We start from the raw sequence: 21,598 nt of genomic DNA on the forward strand, positions 1-21,598 counted from the left end.
CTTCATCTCTACGTATTTTCAGAAAAGTGAATTTTGTGAATATATTTCGAAAGATGCTGTCATTTTATTTTTTGCCTTCGAATAACAGTAGTCGATGTCAAAACCCGTATTGTTATACTTCTCCTGTAGTGGTATAGTATCGATCTCTAATGTTAAGTATTACCAAAAGCTCAATAAAGCCTTCATGTAATTTAATCACCAAGTAAGAAAGCAAGTTGCAAAAACGTCCCTTGTAGAAGGGGAGGTAGAGCTATGACCTAGGAAGCTCAACGTGGTTACATCTGGGCCCATATTACGTTTTACGATCCGTGATCGAACCTCGTTTTTATACTCAGCGTGCTTTGCACACAGAGTATATTAACTTTGATTGGATAACGGTTGGTTGCACAGGTATAAAGGAATCGTGATAGACTTCCATATATAAAAATCATCAGTATCGAAAACAAATTTGATTGAGCCATGTCCGTCCGTCCGCCCGTTAACACGATAACTTGAGTAAATATTGAGATAAAAAAAAATAAATGTAAGGCGCGATAACCTCCGAAGAGATCTAAGGCCGAGCTTCTCTTCCAATTTGCGTCGTGCTCCTCTTGATTTTCCCTACAAATTGGGCGGACGGGACATACATGTTTTATGCCGACCACCAAATTTGGCACACGAGCTTATCCAAACTAAATTGGTGTTGAAAATAAGCGAAATCGGATGATAACCACGCCCACTTTTTATATATATAACATTTTGGAAAACACAAAAAACCTTATTATTTAGTAAATAATACACCTAAAAAAATTAAATAAATGTAAGGCGCGATAACCTCCGAAGAGATCTAAGGCCGAGCTTCTCTTCCAATTTGCGTCGTGCTCCTCTTGATTTTCCCTACAAATTGGTCGGACGGGACCTACATGTTTTATGCCGACTCCGAACGGCATCTGCAAGATGAGTTTTCACTGAGAGCTTTTCATTGCAGAAATACACCCGGAGCGCTTGCCAAACACTGCCGAGGGGCGACCCCGCTTAGAAAAATTTTCTTCTAATTTAAAAACCTTATTTCTAAAATTTTGATGTTGCTTTGCCCGGGGTGCGAACCCAGGGCATACGGTGTGGTAGGCGGAGCACGCAACCATCACACCACGGTGGCCGCCAAATAATACACCCAGAATGTTGAAATTTGACATGTGGACTGATATTTAGACTCTTGATAAAAAATTTTAAAATCGACGTGGCAGCGCCAACTTGTGATAAAATCAATTTTACAAATATTATTAATCATAAATCAAAAACCGTTAAACCTATCGTAACAAAATTCGGAAGATTGGTTGCCTTTACTATAAGGAATGCTTTGAAGAAAAATTTATGAAATCGGTTAAGGACCACGCCCACTTTTATATAAAAGATTTTTAAAATGGTTGGGGACGGATAAAATAAGCTATATATTTGCAAGAAAAGAGCTTTATATCAATGGTATTTCATTTATCAAGCGGATTTATAACAATAAATAGGAAAAACTAAAAAAAATTAAAAAAATGGGCGTGGCACCGGCCCTTTTATGACTAAGCAATTTTCTATGTTTCGGGAGCCATAACTCGAAGAAAAATTAACGGATCGTTATAAAATTGGGTACACAGATTTTCCCTACAGCAGGAAATATTTCTAGAAAAAATGGACGAGATCGGTTAAAGACCACGGCAACTTAGATATAAAACAAGTTTAAACGGGTCGTAGACTAGAGTAATACCTAAGCTATAACTTAGCCAAAAATAGTTTTGAATCAATGATATTTCACTTATCAAGTGTTATTGTAAGAGGAAATGGGGAGATATTTTTTAAACGGGCGGTGCCACGTGCTATTTAGAAAAGTAATTTATCTGAAATGAAATGTACAATGGAAGTTCATGTTGAGTATATAATGTTCGGCTACAATCGAACTTATACACCTTTATTTGTTTTAATTTGACTATTTTATTTATTTATATTATATTTAGTTAGTTTTGAAACTATAAATGAACCAGATATGTAAACCAAACCAGGATCTGTATTCAATATGTGAACTTGCGACAAATGGTATTCGTTAGATTCGTAAGTTATCAAGATTTTCAGAAATAGTTTGATAGTTGCAAAGTCGTCGTTTGAGTGAAAATGGTTGTCAGTCACTGATAATAAAAAAAATGATTAATTTTAGCGGCGTATGTGATGGTTAAATAAACTTTCCTTCGTTGCATTGATGCGTTGGCTAAACCGAAATTTATGCCTCGCCTGTTTTAGCCTAATTTTTTTAAAATAAAACTCAGCACATACAAAAGTTCTACTATTTATGAAACCGTTTTTTGCAACACTGCATCGGTTTTCGTGTTTCATAAATTTGGGACATATTTTTGGAATCAAAACATATTGCAAGAGAACATAGGCATCGGTAGAGTTGTGCTTTTTCGTTCATTTCAGAGATTCGATTCTTTAGTTCTTTTTCTGATGAACGAACAAGTTGTTCTTTTTGTTCATCTGTTCTTTTTTGTTTTCAAGCAAATTTGTTCACTGCTGCTTGCACCCGCGAAAAAGGCCAACAAGTATAGATGAGGGTGTGTATGCAGCAATGCTTTGTGTAGGTATTTTTAAATATGTTATGAATAAATAAGTTAATATATACATATATGTTTAATTAACTTCAAAAAAAGTTACAAATTTCGGAAGATCCAGGAAATTGAAAGAGTACAGACACAAATTGTAAATATGATCTTTTCAAGTTTAATAAATGTAATTAGTTTCTTACAAAATATGTTTTTCATAATTAGTCCATACATATATTGATGTAGCAGTGCCACACACAAAGTGGCATCATCGACATTCGTGCTCAGAATTTCTGCGTATGTATGTATGAATTAACAATGTTCGCGAACGAGAAGTGAGAAAGAATAACATTAGATAAAACGAACTAAAGGAACAAATGAACTAAAAGAACAAATAGAACCGAAATCGAAGATCTAGTTCACTTGTTCAGTTGAGAGACCCGGTCAATTGAACAAGTTCAGAACGAAACGACCCAAATCTAGGCATCGGTAACACTCTCAAAGCCTTTGTTGTCGTTACAATATTATAGCAATACAGTTTTGGCACGCCTTTAAATAGTCGCCAATTCAATTAAAGTATCAAGGCCATTTTGCAAGAGTATACTTTCTGGCCGGTTTCTTGACGCTGACCTCCGAATTTTTGTATAATTTTGTTGGAAGGTCGAAAATTGACTCGTGTAAAAGATCCTATAGGGCGCTTTTCCCGCCTTGTTACTTTGCTTCGTTTGACAGATGAGTTCAATGTATGGCTGCACCTATATCTGAATACAAAAAATTTGTGGAATAAGTGTAGATATTTGAAATTATGACACTGTTAAAGCTCCATAGTTAAAAAGAGCCCAACAATTTGGTCTGATTGAGCTCATCTGTCAATAAAAAAGATGCGAATGGAATTCAGCAGATACACTTTCTCTCCGCCGTGACGTAGGACACGTTCGATCGGCACCATTTGAGAGGTGCAGATAGACACATAACACCTGACATAATATAACATAACACGGCGAGTGGTAGAAGTGATGGAGAAGTAGAGTGTAACATTTGCGACTGAGCTGCAGTATGCAACATTGGAAATATATCACTTATGCGACAACTGACACTATGTCCATATAGCGTTTTACTATTAGTTAAATAAACAGCGTACTTGAATCTTATACCGGATTCAACGCTCGTCGCATTACTTCCCATTGACGCTTTGACAGGGCCATACAATATCCCTCCTTTGCTTTTAAGCTGTAGTCATTGGTGCGTTTGTCGCATCGCTGTAGTCGTATCCCTAACGTAAGTAGCTGTTTATCGTTACGACGGTATACCAAAAACCAATTGGTTGGCTACGATACGGTTACGACCTTAAGCGCCAAATATACGACACGAACATTTCCGCGAACATTCCGCAATCTTGGTCGCAGCTTTGGCCATACACCATACGAACTTTTGGCCGAACATTAGTTCTCTTTCAGACAGCGATGAATACGGACAACAATTGTGCTGCGATTAAAGTCGCATAATCATTATTCTTTTTAATTCTATTACAATAATCTTTGCTTTTTACTTGCCACAATGATGGCAAAGATTTATACATTTCAATAAATTCACTCAGAAATTTTTTATTGTCCATTTTACTTTTCCGCGCACGTCTGTTCCGTTCAGAAATTACTACGATTATGAGCTATGTATTTTGATTTTTGGCGAACATTTGCGCGAACTGGCAAACACCACCATACACGACAGAAAAGGTCGCAGAAACATGACATAACGGGAATGTTCGCGGAAATGCTCGTGTCGTGTATTTGGCGCTTAAGGTAGGTTCGATCAGCTGTTTCTTTGTGTAGGAAGCTACAGTTGTGGCCATACCAAAGAGGATAAATAAATAAGAGCCACGAGTGTGCTACGAGGGGCGAGTAACTCGCTGGAAATCAAAAAAAATTGATGTCTAATGTTTTCTTGAGGGACATTTTGAATTGTCTCGCATTTATCCATGCCGTGTGGGCACCTTGTGCAAATGTTATTTTTGGAAAGAGAATTAATTAATTAATTAAATAAATTTGGAAAAATAAACACAAATACCCCACGAAATGTATAGAAGACTTTTATGCACATCTCGTCCAAAAAGAAAACTGGGAGTACCCTAACCAAAGAGGATAAATACAATAAGAGCCGTCACTCGTTATTTTTTTGGCATTTACTCGATGTATACTGAGAGGTAGTCGCTACTTTTTTCTTGGGCGAGATGTTTATAAATGTCTTCTATACATTTTCGTGGGGTATTTGGGTTTATTTTTCGACTGTATTTAATTAATTTATTTAATTCTCTTTCCAAAAATCACAGTTGCACAAGAGGCCTACACGACATGGATAAATGCGAGATAATTAAAAATGTTCCTCTCAGAAAACATTCGGCATCATTTTTTCAAGTTCCAGCGAGATACTCGCCACAAAATAACGAGTGACGGCTCTTATTGTATTTATCCTCTTTGCCCTAACGAATAACATGTACCACAAGTGTAGTAGGCGAACAGAGCCGATCAAATCCTATTAAGTTCATATCTGGCAGCACTGACACCGCTGAATCTCTGGCTGACAGAATTGTAACTGGCCAACCAAAGAAAAAAGGTGAAAAAGCGACGACTTCTGCAATTTTCCTTGCTGGTGGGAAAAAGTTGTAATATTATTTAAAAGAGTTAAGTTGCCGGCCGTAGTAATATTACAAATTGTTAAAAATGTCTCACCATTATGTGGTTACGGCACAAAAGCCAACAGCAGTTGTTAGTTGCGTGACCGGTAAGTGTAAATGTTTAGCTGGCAAAACCTAGCTTCTTCGTGGGAATCGCGGCAATCATCCGACTAACCAAATAAATCTGGCTTTAATTATTTAAAGTTTTAACTGAAAAGCGCAATCGGTAAGAATCCGTATGCATTGCTGGACCCGAAAAGTTGCATTCCTATCTACCATGCCTACCTAAAGTTTAGCCGGCATGTTGCCAAAAGCAACAAACATAGCACACTTAAAAAAATATAATCCAATAAACTTCTATCTTTTATAGGAAATTTTACATCGCCAACTGATTTAAATTTGATAATCGCTCGTAACAGTCAATTGGAAATTGATTTGGTCACGCCTGAAGGCTTGCGACCATTAAAAGAAGTTAATATTAACGGGCAGATATCTGTTATGCGACATTTTCGGCCACAGGTGAGTTAATAGATAAGTGACAATATCGTTAACCTAAAATACTATTACCATTTTTCCAGGATAGTAAGAAGGATCTTCTTTTTATACTTACCTTGCGTTATAATGTTATGATATTGGAATGCCGCATGGTTGGCGATCAAATAAGTGTCATTACAAAAGCACATGGCAATGTGTCTGATCAAGTCAGCATCCCAACCGAAGGTGGCGTAATTGCGGTGATTGATCCAAAGGCACGTGTTATTGGTATGTGCCTTTATATGGGCCTTTTCACCATTATACCATTGGATAAAGAGACAAATGAATTAAAAGCTACAAGTTTGCGGTATGCTGACGCTACCTTTTTAATTGGCAAAAGATTCACAGCTTCATACTAAATGAGTTTGACTTTTTTCAGTATGGATGAATTAAATGTTTATGATGTGGAGTTTTTATACGGTTGCATAAATCCCACAATTATTGTTATACACAAGGATGTTGATGGACGTCATGTAAAGACGCACGAGATAAATTTGCGTGACAAGGAGTTCATGAAAATTGCTTGGAAACAAGATAATGTAGAGACAGAGGCAACAATGTTGATACCAGTACCTACACCATTAGGTATTTCATATGTGAAATTATAATCTTTTATTTTAAACCAAATAAATATTTTCAGGTGGCGCTATTGTTATTGGACGTGAGTCAATTGTATACCATGATGGAAACAGTTATCATGCTGTAGCACCGTCAACATTCAAGGTGATTGACAATCAAACTTACTTTTTTTTTTTGCTAAAATTTTTATAAATGTATAACTGATTGAATCCTTATATGATGTACGCACTTGAAAAGCCATCCCAGATCGTTAAGTTATATGATCCAAATTATCACTGGGTCAAGAGCAGGTTGACTATTCCTTGTCGGCCATTATAATATTTCCTTTTAATCCCACTTCATATTCGGATTCAGGAAAAAATTTCACATTCGGGTTTTACAAAAATTTGGCAAGTGACATTTTTACTTTTTATTTGTAAACTTGTTTCATTTTTGTATTAGCAAAGTACTATAAACTGCTATGCAAGGGTGGATAGCAAGGGGCAACGTTACTTGCTGGGCAATATGTATGGCCAATTATTTATGCTATTTCTGGAAACCCTTGAAAATGGTAAAGGTGGTGTTTCTGTTAAAGAAATAAAAGTTGAACTGCTAGGTAAGAACTCCTTAAAATTTTCGTAAATCTAAAGTATAATTAAACAATTTAATTTTCAGGTGAAATTTCTATACCGGAATGCATCACTTACTTAGATAATGGATTTCTTTTCATCGGTTCTAAACATGGTGACTCGCAATTAGTACGTTTAAGTACAACACCAAATGAGAATGGCTCCTATGTAATTCCTATGGAAAATTTTACAAGCTTAGCACCTATATTAGATTTAGGTGTAGTGGATTTAGATAGACAGGGCCAAGGGCAAATTATAACATGTTCAGGTAGTTTTAAAGACGGCTCGCTTCGTATTATTAGGTGAATGAATTTTACATACTATCTTTAAGTTAACCAAATAAAAGTAATTTAATTTCGTTATTTATTATAATTCATAGAATTGGTATTGGCATTCAGGAGCATGCCTGTATCGATTTGCCAGGCATAAAAGGCATGTGGTCACTTAAAGTAGGCATAGATGATAGCGTGTTTGAAAATACATTAGTTTTGGCATTTGTGGGGCATACCCGAATTTTAACATTAACTGGCGAGGAAGTTGAAGAAACAGAAATACCGGGTTTTATTAGTGATCAGCAAACGTTTCATTGCGCTAATGTTGACTTTGATCAGGTAAGATGAAATATATATATTGAATACTCACAATATTAATATAGGGAAAGTAGTTTTAGATAGTGAATAGAAGGAACGTGCATTTAGCAGAATTACAAAACAAAGTCTACATGACAATTTTATTCCTAAATACATTTTTCTTTTGTATCATAGATTATACAAGTAACACCGCTGACTATACGACTCGTTAAGAGTACAACAAAGAGTTTAGTGGGAGAATGGCAACCGCCAGATAACAAACGCATTGGCGTCGTAGCTTGTAACTCTTCACAAATCGTGGTGGCTTCAGCATGTAACGTGTATTACATTGAAATTGAAAATAGTAATCTAATTGAAAAGAATCATAGAACTTTGGAATATGAGGTCGCATGTTTAGACATCACGCCGCTAGAGGAGGGTAAAAATAAAGCAAGCTTGGTAGCAGTTGGTTTGTGGACAGATATATCAACAGTAGTGCTCTCTGTACCAAAGCTAAGAACGTTGTATACCGAAAAGTTGTATGGAGGTATGCTTCATTTGATTAAAAAAATATTTTGTTCTATGTTAATATATGCCTACTTCAACATTAACAGAAATTATACCACGTTCTATTTTGATGACTACATTTGAGGGAATACATTACTTACTTTGTGCGCTCGGTGATGGTTCTATGTTCTATTTCTTGTTAAATAGAGATGATGGTAGCTTGAGTGAGAAAAAAAAAGTTACACTGGGTACACAACCAACCACTTTACGTACATTCAAATCATTTGCAACCACAAATGTTTTTGCTTGCTCAGATCGTCCTACTGTCATATATTCATCTAATCATAAGCTAGTATTTTCAAATGTTAATTTAAAGGAAGTAAATCATATGTGCTCACTAAATGCACAATCCTATCCAGATAGCTTAGCTTTAGCTACTAAGAATTCAGTGATTTTAGGTACAATTGATGAAATACAAAAGTTGCATATTCGTACGGTACCACTTGGTGAGGGACCACGTCGTATAGCATATCAAGAGAGCTCACAAACATTTGGTGTAGCAACGTTACGCGTCGATGTACAGGGTAGAGGTGGTCCGAAACCGACAAGACCCAGTGCTTCAACACAAGCACAAAATATTACATATGCTTCGAATATCATACCTAAACCAGGTGGCGGCAATACTGCAACAACAAATGCAGAAATCGGACAAGAGTTAGATATAAATAACTTATTAATAATCGATCAAAATACTTTTGAAGTGTTGCATGCACATCAATTTATGCCATCGGAGAGTATAATTTCATTGATGTCTGCTACACTGGGTGATGATCCAAACACATATTATGTTGTTTCTACAGCGCTTATTTATGCAGATGAACCAGAGCCGAAAGTCGGACGCATTATTATTTTACATTATAATGAAGGAAAGTTGACGCAAGTTGCAGAAACAAAAATTGATGGCTCCTGCCATTCCCTGGTGGAATTCAATGGAAAAGTGTTGGCTGGTATAAACAGTTTTGTACGCCTTTATGAATGGACTAATGAAAAGGAGTTGCGAATGGAATGTAATATACAAAATAATATATCTGTTTTGTATCTAAAAGCCAAAGGTGTGCTATAATGCAGTGAAGATTAAGAAGTATAAATACGTATATATCACACTTCTTATTCTATTCAGGTGACTTTATTTTGGTGGGCGATTTAATGCGTTCAATGACTTTACTGCAACACAAGCAAATGGAGGGAATATTCGTTGAGATATCACGTGATTGTGATCCAAAATGGATGCGAGCCGTCGAAATTTTGGATGATGATACATTCTTAGGCTCGGAGACTTATGGGAATCTTTTTGTTTGTCAAAAGGATAGGTAAAAAATTATCAAATTATTTTGAGCTAACAACATGACTATCATTCTTTCTCCACTTCAGTGCGGCCACTACAGATGAAGAGCGGCAGCTGTTGCCTGAGGTAGCTCGCTTTCATTTGGGCGATGTTGTAAACGTATTTCGTCACGGTTCATTGGTAATGCAAAATGTTGGCGAACGCACTACACCTAATCAAGGTTGTGTGTTGTATGGCACTGTGAATGGCGCTATCGGTATTGTTACGCAAATACCTCAAGATTTTTATGATTTTTTACACAGTCTTGAAGAGCGTTTAACGAATACGATAAAATCGGTGGGGAAAATAGATCATTCGTATTATCGAAGCTATCAAACGACACAGAAGACCGAGCCGTGCGAAAATTTTATTGATGGCGATTTGATTGAAAGTTTTCTTGATTTGAGCAGAGATAAAATGAAGGAAACCGTTATGGGTTTGGAGGTAATAAGTTATAAACATTGTTTTATTTAATAAGTCTAGTATTTATTTATATTCATTATTTTTGTTACAGTTAACAATAAGTGGGGAAAAAAAGGAAGCGGATGTTGATGATGTTATTAAAATTGTCGAAGACCTTACAAGAATGCACTAAAGTGCTTATTTGGATTTTAGTTTTACTGTTTCTGCTATTGTATGCGCATACCGATGTAATTAAGTTTCCGCTTAATGATTAATTGATTGTTTTGTTAAACAAACATGAAAGAAAGGAAATAAATATTAATTGTATACATTCGTTAAAATTAATACTAAAACAATGTCTAATTCATGTAATACGTGTGCAAAGAAGGAAAATGGAGTGGAGACAAAAAAAAAAAGTGAGTAAAGAAGAGAGATATAGGGAATGGGAAGAAAGCGGGAGGAGATAGAGACAGGAAAAACGAGAACAGTAGAGAAACAGAAAAAAGGACAATCAACACTCCTCAAACCTTCTATACCGCTACAACAACAAAATATGAAAGTAATGCTGAAGAGAGAAAGAGAACATCGGGGGAGTGGGAAGAAGAAAGGTAGGAAGAAATTGATAGGAAGAGCTAAGGAATGGAAAAAAAGAGGGAGATAAAGAGCAAAAGAGAGTGCGTGAGCTTAAAGGAGAGAGAGAAAGGAAGAGACACTGGAAAAAAGGTAGTTAGAAACAAGAGAGAGTGGAAGAGAGTGCCTCGCGAAACCTGGCATTATCACCGACTAAATCTTCCGCGACCTTATTTACAACATGGACGTCCCAAATGTCGACCATTTTGAACATCCACGTCGATGGCTCTACGCTACCGACTGTCCTACACCCCAAAATCTTGGGTGTGACGTTTGATCAGGATCTACATTTTGGTGAGCACGCAGCCGCAATTGTTCCGAGAATTCAGAGCCGTAACAAAATCCTCAAATCCCTTGCTGGCAGTACCTGGGGAAAAGATAAAGAAACGCTCATGACTACATACAAAGCAATTAGCCAGCCGATTACGTGCTACGCGTCACCCATATGGTCGCCAAGCCTAAAAATTACCCACTGGAAGAAGCTACAGGCCTGCCAAAATACTGCTCTCAGAATTGCCACGGGCTGTCTTCTTATGTCCCCAGAACACCATCTGCATAATGAGGCGAGAATACTCCCCATCAGGGAAAGTTATCGTATACATATATGGTCGCTTACAAGCCAACCTAATAAAACCGCACTGCGTTTTTTTTAGTTTCTAATTAATTTTAAAAATCAGGCGATGTAAGTCTCTTCAGAATTCAATTACAAAAATTTCTGTACAAAATGATTAAAATCTGTTAATATTTGTGATATGTTGGTGGTTTTGAAAAGTTCGTCCCTAATGTGCGACATCGACATGTTGTTTTTGACCTGGAAACATAAAAAACAGTCACCATCAAGCCTTTTACGTTTCTTAACAAGTTTTACTTACATTTTTGTTAAAATTCTGTTATAAATTAATAAAAAAAAAAAAAAAATATTTTTCCGCCAACTAATTTGCAACTTAGAAAAGCGGAACTACGATCGAAATGCAGAATACACAAAATCGAACGATTCGAAGTTGGATCGAAAGAGATTGGAACACAGAATACCAAAATTGCCAAATCGAAAAAATTCCAATCCAAGTCGAAATGCAGAATAGGGGTGATTAAATTTTTTGTTAAAATTTGACTTTTAAAATTATTATTTTTTAAGTGGGCGTGTTCGTTATCCGATTTTGCTAATTTTTATTTAGCACACTTACAGTAATAGGAGTAACGTTCCTGCCAAATTGCATCAGTTTTTCGGGTTTTCGAAATTTTCGATATCGAAAAAGTGGGCGTGGTTATACTCCGATTTCGTTCATTTTAAATAGCGATCTGAGATGCGTGCCCAGGAACGTAGATACCAAATTTCATCAAGATACCTCAAAATTTACTCAAGTTATCGTGTTTACGGACGGACGGAGGGACATGGCTAAATTAATTTCTTTTTTCGCCCAGATCATTTTGATATATATAAGTCTATGTATATCTATCTCGATTAGTTTATTCCGTTACAGGGTACCGTTATGCAAACAAAATAAGTACACTCTGTGAGCTCTGCACACCAGCATTTGTTGGTCAGCAGTTTAAATGTGTGCGCGTTGGGTGCTTGACGCTTGCCCGCAAACGTTCATGCAAAAGAATATGCGCCATTTGAATTGAGTGTTCGTAGAGTGCGCACGTAAATATGTTGTCTTTTAGATGATGAATTTTTGTTGATTGCAACTGCAGCAGTTTTATTAGATAAAAAAAGAACCTTCCAGCTTTACAATCCATAAAGCTGCTAAGCATTGGTGAGTTTCAATAAATTGATTTTCTTCCGCACACGTGCTCATCTCGAATGGCAGCACACTACTGCATGTCATGCAGACTGCCGTACGCACATGCAAAGAGAAAAAAAAAAAATGTTTGATTTTCATCATGCAAAAACCGACAACAAGTACGTGTGTCACCCGACACGCACACATTTAAACTGCTGGCCAGCAAATGCTGGTGTGTCACGCCGTAACTAAAGTTGTGTGGCCCTTAAATCGCTCAAAGCGGCCAATGCAGCATATTCGGCTTAAGGTGTAGGTGAATTTATCAGCTTCTGATACACTGCTCAGCCCAATACATAGTCTACCAATAATGGGCCCAGAGCGACCGAGAACTATGTAGCACTCGACAAGTGCCATGAGAACAGGAAATTTACTGCTTTTTATTCTGCTGATTAGAGATATATGCCGCCGATAAACGCCGCCGCCGCCGCCGATTTTGGTCGTTTTCTGCACGCTGCCGCCGAATGTCAAAAATATCTGCACGGCGGCGGCGTCCGGCACATTACTATATTTTCTACTCGTTTAAGACTGTTTGGGCCATTTTAGCAACGGATGCGCATCACTGCCAGTTATAAGAAACTAATTGCGAAATTTAACTCTTTCTAACTGTTCAAAAGTTATTTAAAAAAAAAACAGGCGCTTTCGATGTCAGCTTAACACGGACTTTGCATCACCCAATTCACCAAGTTATTAAAACAAAACACTAAAAGAAAAAGTTTTATAATAAAGTTGTTAAAAAAAGCAAATTAACCAAAAAAGGTGCGATTTTTTTTTATTATATATTGCGATTGGCTGAAAAGAATAAGGGAAGTCAGTGATGCAAAATCCTTTAGTAGGTTTCTATGGGCATAAACACTCCTTTGAAATGATTCTTACCTCATACTTAAGTTGAGGATATATGCACGTATGAGAAGGGTTTGAAAAAATCACTTGTGCTTACATTAAGACACCTGTTGTTTATTTGTGAAACTATAAGATAGCGTCTGAAATGTTTATTTTGATTTTCGCACTTCATCATTCAACACCCAAGTCCGCCGGTTTGACATTTCCTAAAGTCGGCGGACATATCCTCAACTAATATGTATGTATGTATGTATTTATTTGAAAATTTGTTCCCAGCACAAGAATTTTGACAAATTATTTAACAGTGCTAGTCATGAATAGCATGAGCTATAATAAATTGAACATTTATAATAATAATAAATTAGATTAATCAAATTAAATTAAATATAACGGATAATAGTGTAAATGTATGTAAATGTAAATCTTAAAACTAAATAAAAGTAATTAATAAATATTAAAAGACAGCAGTAGTGATGATAACCTTTGGCTGGTTATAGATCGAATAGTATTTAACAAATGAAGAAAGAAGACACAGAGAAAGGAAAAGGACTTAGAAATGAACATTTTAACAACATCAATTTGAGATCCAGTTTAAGAGTCGTTAAAAAATGATGTTAGCTCTTTTTTGAAGTGCAGGACCATTACTTAAGAGTCGAAAACTTGTAGGTAGGGAGTTCCAAAGACGTATTGTAAGTAACAAAGAATTGGCGCTCAGAGGTTAGCGTGCGGTATCTAATGTGCTTAAGAAGAAGCACCGATCTTGATGATTGCAGAAAAATAAGCTTACGATATAGATAGTCAGGTTCCTTCGTGTGTATCAACTTATGGAGGAAGGACAGTGTTTAGCAACCTTTCAGCATGTTGTGATACGTGGTCAAGTCTTTTCAACCCATAAACATATCTAGCAATGTTGTTGTAAACAACATTTAGTTTGTTCTTGCACAGATAGTCACAGTTTGAGTAAATCACACAACCATGGAGTAGCGTAGGTATTAAGTACGCTTTAGCGAGAAGTAGTCTTATGTGCAAAGGCGTGATATACTATGTTAACCATAGTGTACGAAGCATTCCATACACTTTTCCAACCGTTCTAAAAATATGGTCTTTCCATGTCAATGTTTTGTTAAAAATTACACCTAAGTTTTTCGCCGTATCTACGTATTCTATAACGGAATTGTCGAACACTACATTCTCTAAATCATTTACAATACATTTTGACTTATTCGGGTTTATACATAAGCCATTCATAGCAGTCCATGAAAATATTTGATTCAAATCGTGGTTTAAGTTACTTATGCACAAGCTAGTTTGATCACGAGGACAACACGTAAATAACTGCACATCATCAGCGTAGATATGAACATTACAATACTTAAGGGACATCGGGTAAGTCATTGATGTACAGAACAAATAACAGAGGGAACGTAATCGAAATGCAGAATAGGGGTGAATATCTTTACAGCATATAAGTAAATTATGTCAACATTCAACTCCAGTAATGATATGGTGCAACAAAATATAAAAATAAAAGAACATTTTCAAAATGGGCGTGGCTCCACCCTTTTTCATTTAATTTGTCTAGAATACTTTTAATGCCATAAGTCGAACAAAAATTTGCCAATCCTTGTTAAATTTGGTAAGGGGCATAGCTTCTACAACGATAACTGTTTTCTGCGAAAATGGGCGAAATCGGTTGAAGCCACGCCCAATTTTTATACACAGTCGACCGTCTGTCCTTCCGCTCGGCCGTTAACACGATAACTTGACCCAAAAATCGATATATTTTTACTAAACTTAGTTCACGTACTTATCTGAACTAACTTTATCTTGGTATTAAAAATGGGCGAAATCCGACTATGACCACGCCCACTTTTTCGATATCGAAAATTTCGAAAAATGAACCAAAATGCCATAATTACATACCAAATTCGAAAAAAGGGATGAAACATGGTGATTGGATTGGTTTTTTGAAAAAACTTTGTAAAATGGGTGTGACATCTACCCTATTAAGTAGAAGAAAATGAAATCCAAAGCCTTGGTATCATGGCAGGAATACTGCGGTTGGTATTACATATATACATAAATAAATTAGCGGTACCCGACAGATAATGTTCTGGGTCACCCTGGTCCGATATATCGAAAACGCCTTCACATATACAACTAAGGTTCACTCCATTTTAAAACCCTCATTAATACCTTGAATTTGATACCCATATCGTACAAACACATTATAGAGTCACCCCTGGTCCACCTTTATGGCGATTTCCCGAAATGGGGTCCACCTATAGAAACTATGGCCCACACCCTTTTAAAATACTCTTTATTACCTTCCATTTCCATTTGATACACATGTCATACAAACACATTCCAGGGTTACCTTAGGTTAATTTTCCTACATGGTGATTTTCCCATATTTTGTCTCCAAAGCTCTCAGCTGAGTATGTAATGTTCGGTTACACCCGAACTTAGCCTTCCTTACTTGTTGCTTGTTACAACCACACGTCACATCTTGCATTCAACTCAGCTACGGATTTAAAAGAGTAAAGCCGTGGTTACTCACGAACGTACGTAGAAAAAACGTGTCAGCTGAACCGACCTATCTTATGAGTGTGCAATGTAAACGAAAACTCACCGACGTGCAACGCCCGTACGTACGTAGCCCGGAACGTAGAAATCAAAACAATTTTGATTTTTTCCGTAAGAACGTGTCAGCTGATCGCTCTCTCACTAGACAGAGTTGCCCAGTAAACTTTTGTACGCTAATTTTTGACCGTTTGCAATTTTATGCAAAAACGCCTAATTAAAGTTTGAAAAATTGTGAAAATAATTCGAAATAATTATGTAAAAGTGCAGATTAGAAATATGTAATCTATTTATATTTAATTAATATTAATTCCAGCCTTTTACAACATCAAAAATTAAATTCGAAAAAGTTGATGTTTCCATAAATATGCATGCAAAATGGTCAATGGCAACAGTGCTTATCTGTAAACAATACACACATAAATATGTTATGTACATGTACACAGACGCACACATTGATTCCTACGGGCTTGAGAGTTCGGTCAAACGTGCTTCGTACGACAAACGTCCTTACGTACGGCACACGTCGGTGGGTAACTGCCGCATAATTCCTCGTATTTTCCGTACATCCTCGTGCACTTAAGTCAGCACTTACATTTACATATGTATGTACAGGGCCGTAGAGAGAAAATCCGGGCCCGGGACTAAACAATTTACGAGCCCCCTATAAAAAATCCACTAATACATTTGATTAATTTGAATTAATGACGTTTCATTCATAAATCATTATTGATGGATTACATCAACAAAAATTTTTTCCACACCAACTAAATGATTTTTGGACTAAGAGCTGAAAATAGAATTAACACAGAATATTTACTATTTATACTGTTTTATTGTAACGTAGAAATAAAATTCTCTTTTAACAGACACATATTGTTTCAAATTATCTTTTCTAGTTATTTGATAACATTTTAATACATTTCTGATAAATTTAATGATGATTATAAATTTTAATTATTCAATATAGAAGGTTGGGATATCAAAGAGTGGCTTTTCTTGCTTTTTTCGCTGAAAATTTTTGTATAATAATATCAAAATTTAACTGTCTTGCCAATACGGATCAAGACAAAGCGTGGCAAGTCCTGAAACTTGCTCTTGAGATGAACACGATATATGAAAGTTTTTGATTCTTGCAAGGACGCTGAAGGAACGTTCTGCACTAGCAACAGTGACAGGTATAGTGCAAAAGATACGTAAAGCAACACAAATGTTGGGGAAAATTGTATACAGATTTTGAACATATGTATGTAGATGGCATTTAGCAATTCCAATGGTGACAGCCTTTATCAAAATTTGCTTCGTAAATGTGTTTCAAGTGAATTATTTCGCATTCTAAGCTTTGAGAAATGTCCGAATTGTATTTTTCGACAAATTTTGCTGCGCTCGCCCGTACCGTAATTTCATCCATGCCTTCAAATTGCCACAAAAAGGAAAACGTGTCGCTCAAATGTCTCATAGCTGCAAATCGTTCAGTAATGCCAGTGATTACTGAATCAACGATCACCAGGAATGTATTGTTTTTAAAATTAGACTCCGTTATCATCTCATTTAAATTATCTTCAGAACGTCTTTTGGGTTTTCTTTTTCGAATGTCCGGAAACTTTGGCGAGATGTTCAATTGAATAGCAATTGTTTTGCATTCTTTTAAAATTGTTTCCCATTGTTTCCTGATCAACTTCAAATCAGCTAATAAGGCATCTAGATGTCGGACCTCAATATCTGTGGTGGCGTTTCTAGCTTGGAGGACCACGTTTCTGTCGTTAATGGTAGTCAGTATTTTGAACCAAATTGAGGACAGCAAGATACATTCGAACTTGTTGATGTACTTGAGAATGCCGGTAACATCTCCGTATACTTGCGCAGTCAAATTTGGATTTGTTCGAAAGACTATGAAGAGAGCTCGGTACATTTTTTTTGAGGACGTCCCATCGTTTTGAGCTGCTGCTGAAAATAGTAAAACATTTTTGTACAACTCCGAAGAAGGTAATTGCAGCCGTACAACATTCTGCAGCATCAACACCACATAAATTGAGACTGTGGGTTGCTCAAGGCGAGTAATCAGCATTCGAGTTTTTGTCGAGAATGTAACGTAATGCTCCGTTGTAAGCTCCAACACGACAATCTTCAATCAAGTATGGCAAATTAGATCAGCGATTTCCTGACCAGTTTTTTGGTTACAATTCACGAAAGCCAAAAACCGTTCTTGAATTGTAAAATTTGTTGCTTTCGAATTGAAATGGAGTTAGCTCAAAATGAACGTAGTGAACGTGACTAGCATCAGGCATAGCATCAAAGATAATAGCAAAATACTTGGCTTTCTTGCCTTGATCTAATATAGTTTCCCTCACGTGCTTTGCACAAATTTCTATAAACTCGTTCTGAATGTCTTGGGAAAGATAGTGAAGTTGTAAACGTTTGTGCTGCTGTTGTAAGATCCTAAATTTCTCCAAATGAACTCTAAGTATCGGATCATATTGGCTTATGAGATCTTGGATGCCCAAAAAATGTCCATCGTTTCTTTCACCAAGATATACACTTTCGCCTTTGAAAGCTAGGCCTCTTAATAGTGTCCAAAATTCTATAAAAAATTTCTTTTCAATTTTGAGTTTCAGTGATTAGCTGTTCATTGATAAGTGTATCAATTGTAGCATCCTTTTGAATTAGATTTTGTAAAGATCGCCATTGAATATAACATTTAATGTGATCTTGAGTATTTTCGTGTGATGGCAGTTTATCGTATAGCTTCTTCCATACCTGGAATTTCGAATATCCGCCAGGACAACAAATTTGAGGTCGATTTAAAGTATTGGTGCTTAACAGACGACATGGTAGGCAATAAAAAGCATTGCTACTGGCACTCCACACTAACCAGTCACGTTCCACTTTCTCGCCATTTGGCAAGATTCTATTTAACAATGAGGTAGGAAATGCCTCGTCATGACAATCACGTAGAAATATAACAGGACACTTGATGACGTCGACGAATTATTTCGTTGACTTCTTCAGATCGCAACAACTCATTATTCACGGTACCGATATCGAAGTCGTTTAAATAATCTGGACTTTGATACAGAGTTGGTGTATTTTTGGACGACTTTACGATTTCGGATTCATGTAAACATACATTTTTGTTTGATGTTTTTATTGTCTCCTCAGGCTAGGCAAAAAATCATTATCAATATTCGTTGCTTTTGAAATTCGGCTTAAAATTTGCACATGGAACAACTAAAGACTCTCTTGAATAAAAAAAAATTCTTAGTAACTCTAAATCGCGGGCCCCCTGTGAAACCCCGGGCCCGGGGAATCCCCCACCACCCCCCCCCCCCCCCCCCCCCCCTCTCGACGGCCAATGTATGTACATATATACCAAAAATGTATTTCTGCCGGCCTGAAGTGAGCCAACCGCCGGCGCCAGCGTCTATGCAGACCTCAAGGCAAACGTTATCAGTATAATACTTATTTCATTTCCAGTGCAAGATTTAATTTCGCTGCGCGAACGTTCCGCTTCCATTCATCCATTAAACTAACAGCAACAACAACAACATCGATTCCAACCCTAATTGCCACCCTCAATCAAAAGTAGTACCTTTGTAGTTCGGCATGTCCATGGGCCCGTCGTACTCCCTCGTATGTGATGTAAGGAGTATTTGTATGTGTGTGTGTTTTCTACACTTCTACATATCGCCTGGCCGCCATTGTCAGCAAACACCAATCCCACTGCGTTGCTTCTCAAATGATACGTACTTGTGAATTCGTTGTTATTTATACTTAGTTGTGTTTGGTGCACAGAATATCTAACATTAGAGAGATGGCCAAATTATCAATTGAACTATACCCGTCTTTTCATATACTGGAAAACTTGTAATAAATCTGCGATATCAGAATGAATTTGGTAACCGATTTTCTTAAAAATTAGGATATGTACATATGTATGTGTAGAAATTTTCCAGGAGGGGAAGCTATCAACGCTATTTGATAAGAAAAATTGTAAAATGTTTCCCTAAAGCTGGAGACATTGGTGCTTTATCGGTAACCTTATAACAGCTGATTCGACCAACCTTATGAGAATCAATGCAATCGATTATTGGTGCCGCTAAGGTCGTAACCGTATCGTAGCCAACCAATTGGGTTTTGGTTTACCGTCGTAACGATAAACAGCTGATTACGTTAGGGATACGGATACAGCGATACGACATACGGCACCAATGACTCCGGCTTTAGTATAACTTAGCACTTTTCTCTCAGTTTAAAGAGGCTCTCTGATGAACAGAACAATAAGTTCCACCAGTATTTGATACAGCCATGGCGGAACGATACAAGGTGGCGCACGGGACAGCTGATTATAAACTTTTTTTATTTGATTTGATACATCAATTTCCAGCGGAGTACGCTTTTGACATTTGTCCATCGAATTTACAAAATCAAAGTACATAGAATTTTTATATATGTTTGTAGGTATGTAACCATGCTGCCACCTTGTATCGTTCCGCCATGGATACAGCCGTCAGTTCGGATGACAGTCCATAATTGAAACTTTCAACACCATTTTGTGAGCTAGTCCAATACGAAGTATTTGCTGCCATTAGAGAAAGAATCCGAAGGCTTTATTTTCATGTCTTTTAAGCCCAAATTAAACTTCCTTAACCCTAACGCCTTAGTCGTAACCATACCCATATCCATATCCATCTCCAATGTGATCGATTAATGGTGCCTTAACCTAAAAATCGTGAAAATTTCAAAAAAATGAAGAAAACGCAAATAATCACAAACATATTCCACAAATAATAAGTCTCTTAGTCAAAACGTATCCAAAACAATAAATAAAATATACAAAAAGTTAATAAATTCACCAACTCAAATATTTTTAGGTTATGGATATGGCGAAAAACCAAAAACCAATTGGTTGGCTATGATATGGTTATGGCGATAGCGTTATGGTATGGCACCATTAATCGATTACTTTGATTTCCATAAGGTAGGTTCGATCAGCTGTTTCTTATTGAACTTTTGGCATTGTAATATTTAGTTGCAGCTTGACACGTATTCAAAAATTAAAATTTGCAAAAATTATAGTTCTCATGTTATTAAACTGTTTACCCTTTTCTTGTGACGGTCGGCAGGGAAAAACTATGTACATATGTTATCGCAGCTTATGTTTGTAAAGGTTGACCTTCCTTTACAAACTCAAGCTGCGAACATGATTTTAAAGATTTTTTAATTATTTTCATAACAAATATTCATATTAAACTGTCACAATGTCCAAATGCAAAAAATGTGTAATTGTAACGAAGTAGCCTTAAACGTATGTAAACGCTTCTTAATCTTGCAAGATGTAATTTATTTATTAGATCAGAGGGGCTTGATGTGGTGGAAACTTCCATATGTGAACTTACGACAATAAGAACCCGATCCATAAACAAAACTACGTTTGCAAGTCAGCCTTATATAGCGACCTGGATCGAGGGGACATTCATTTAATTCAGTTAAATCCTGGGAGTTCAGGATTTTGTACAAAGGTTTAGCATTTTAAACTAGTGCAATAGCTTTTTTACAATACACTAACAAAATACATGGCTATGCATTTACTACATCATTGCAAATACGCAACATCAAAATCCACAGTTTATTATTTCAACCATGATAAAAATATGAGAAGGTAACACAATTCTCTCATCCCGGCGACCATAATGGTTTATGATTTTTAAAAGAATTTTAAAATCTCTCCAAAAGTTCGTGTGGAAATGCCAAACCAAAGGAGAAAAAAATTTTTTTTGACATATTTTACTTCCTTATGTATGTATTTCAAATGCCAAAAAAAAATTATAAAAATCAATTGAAAATTTGTTATGAGTGTTTTAGGATACGGTTTTATTATTTCTTTTTAATTTGGACGATTTAACCGCGTATATCCATAGTTTGCACACACAAGCAGCAAGTTTATTT

The 21,598-nt window shown here is 36.4% G+C and overlaps 1 protein-coding gene across 1 annotated transcript; it reads left to right on the forward strand.

The window, feature by feature from the left end:
• The first annotated feature begins 5,132 nt into the window (after nt 1-5,132).
• Nucleotides 5,133-10,171, forward strand: pic (DNA damage-binding protein pic). The gene is made up of 13 exons (XM_067761765.1): nt 5,133-5,339; nt 5,603-5,751; nt 5,811-6,073; nt 6,146-6,351; nt 6,407-6,489; nt 6,787-6,940; nt 7,000-7,255; nt 7,333-7,564; nt 7,718-8,069; nt 8,137-9,141; nt 9,210-9,399; nt 9,461-9,857; nt 9,928-10,171. The coding sequence occupies exons 1-13, from the start codon at nt 5,279-5,281 to the stop codon at nt 10,006-10,008; spliced, it is 3,429 nt and encodes a 1,142-aa protein (XP_067617866.1). The 5' UTR covers nt 5,133-5,278; the 3' UTR covers nt 10,009-10,171.
• The last annotated feature ends 11,427 nt before the right edge of the window (nt 10,172-21,598 follow it).

The sequence above is a fragment of the Eurosta solidaginis genome, chromosome 1, assembly GCF_040869045.1.
Source record: "Eurosta solidaginis isolate ZX-2024a chromosome 1, ASM4086904v1, whole genome shotgun sequence".
Taxonomy (NCBI): domain Eukaryota; kingdom Metazoa; phylum Arthropoda; class Insecta; order Diptera; family Tephritidae; genus Eurosta; species Eurosta solidaginis.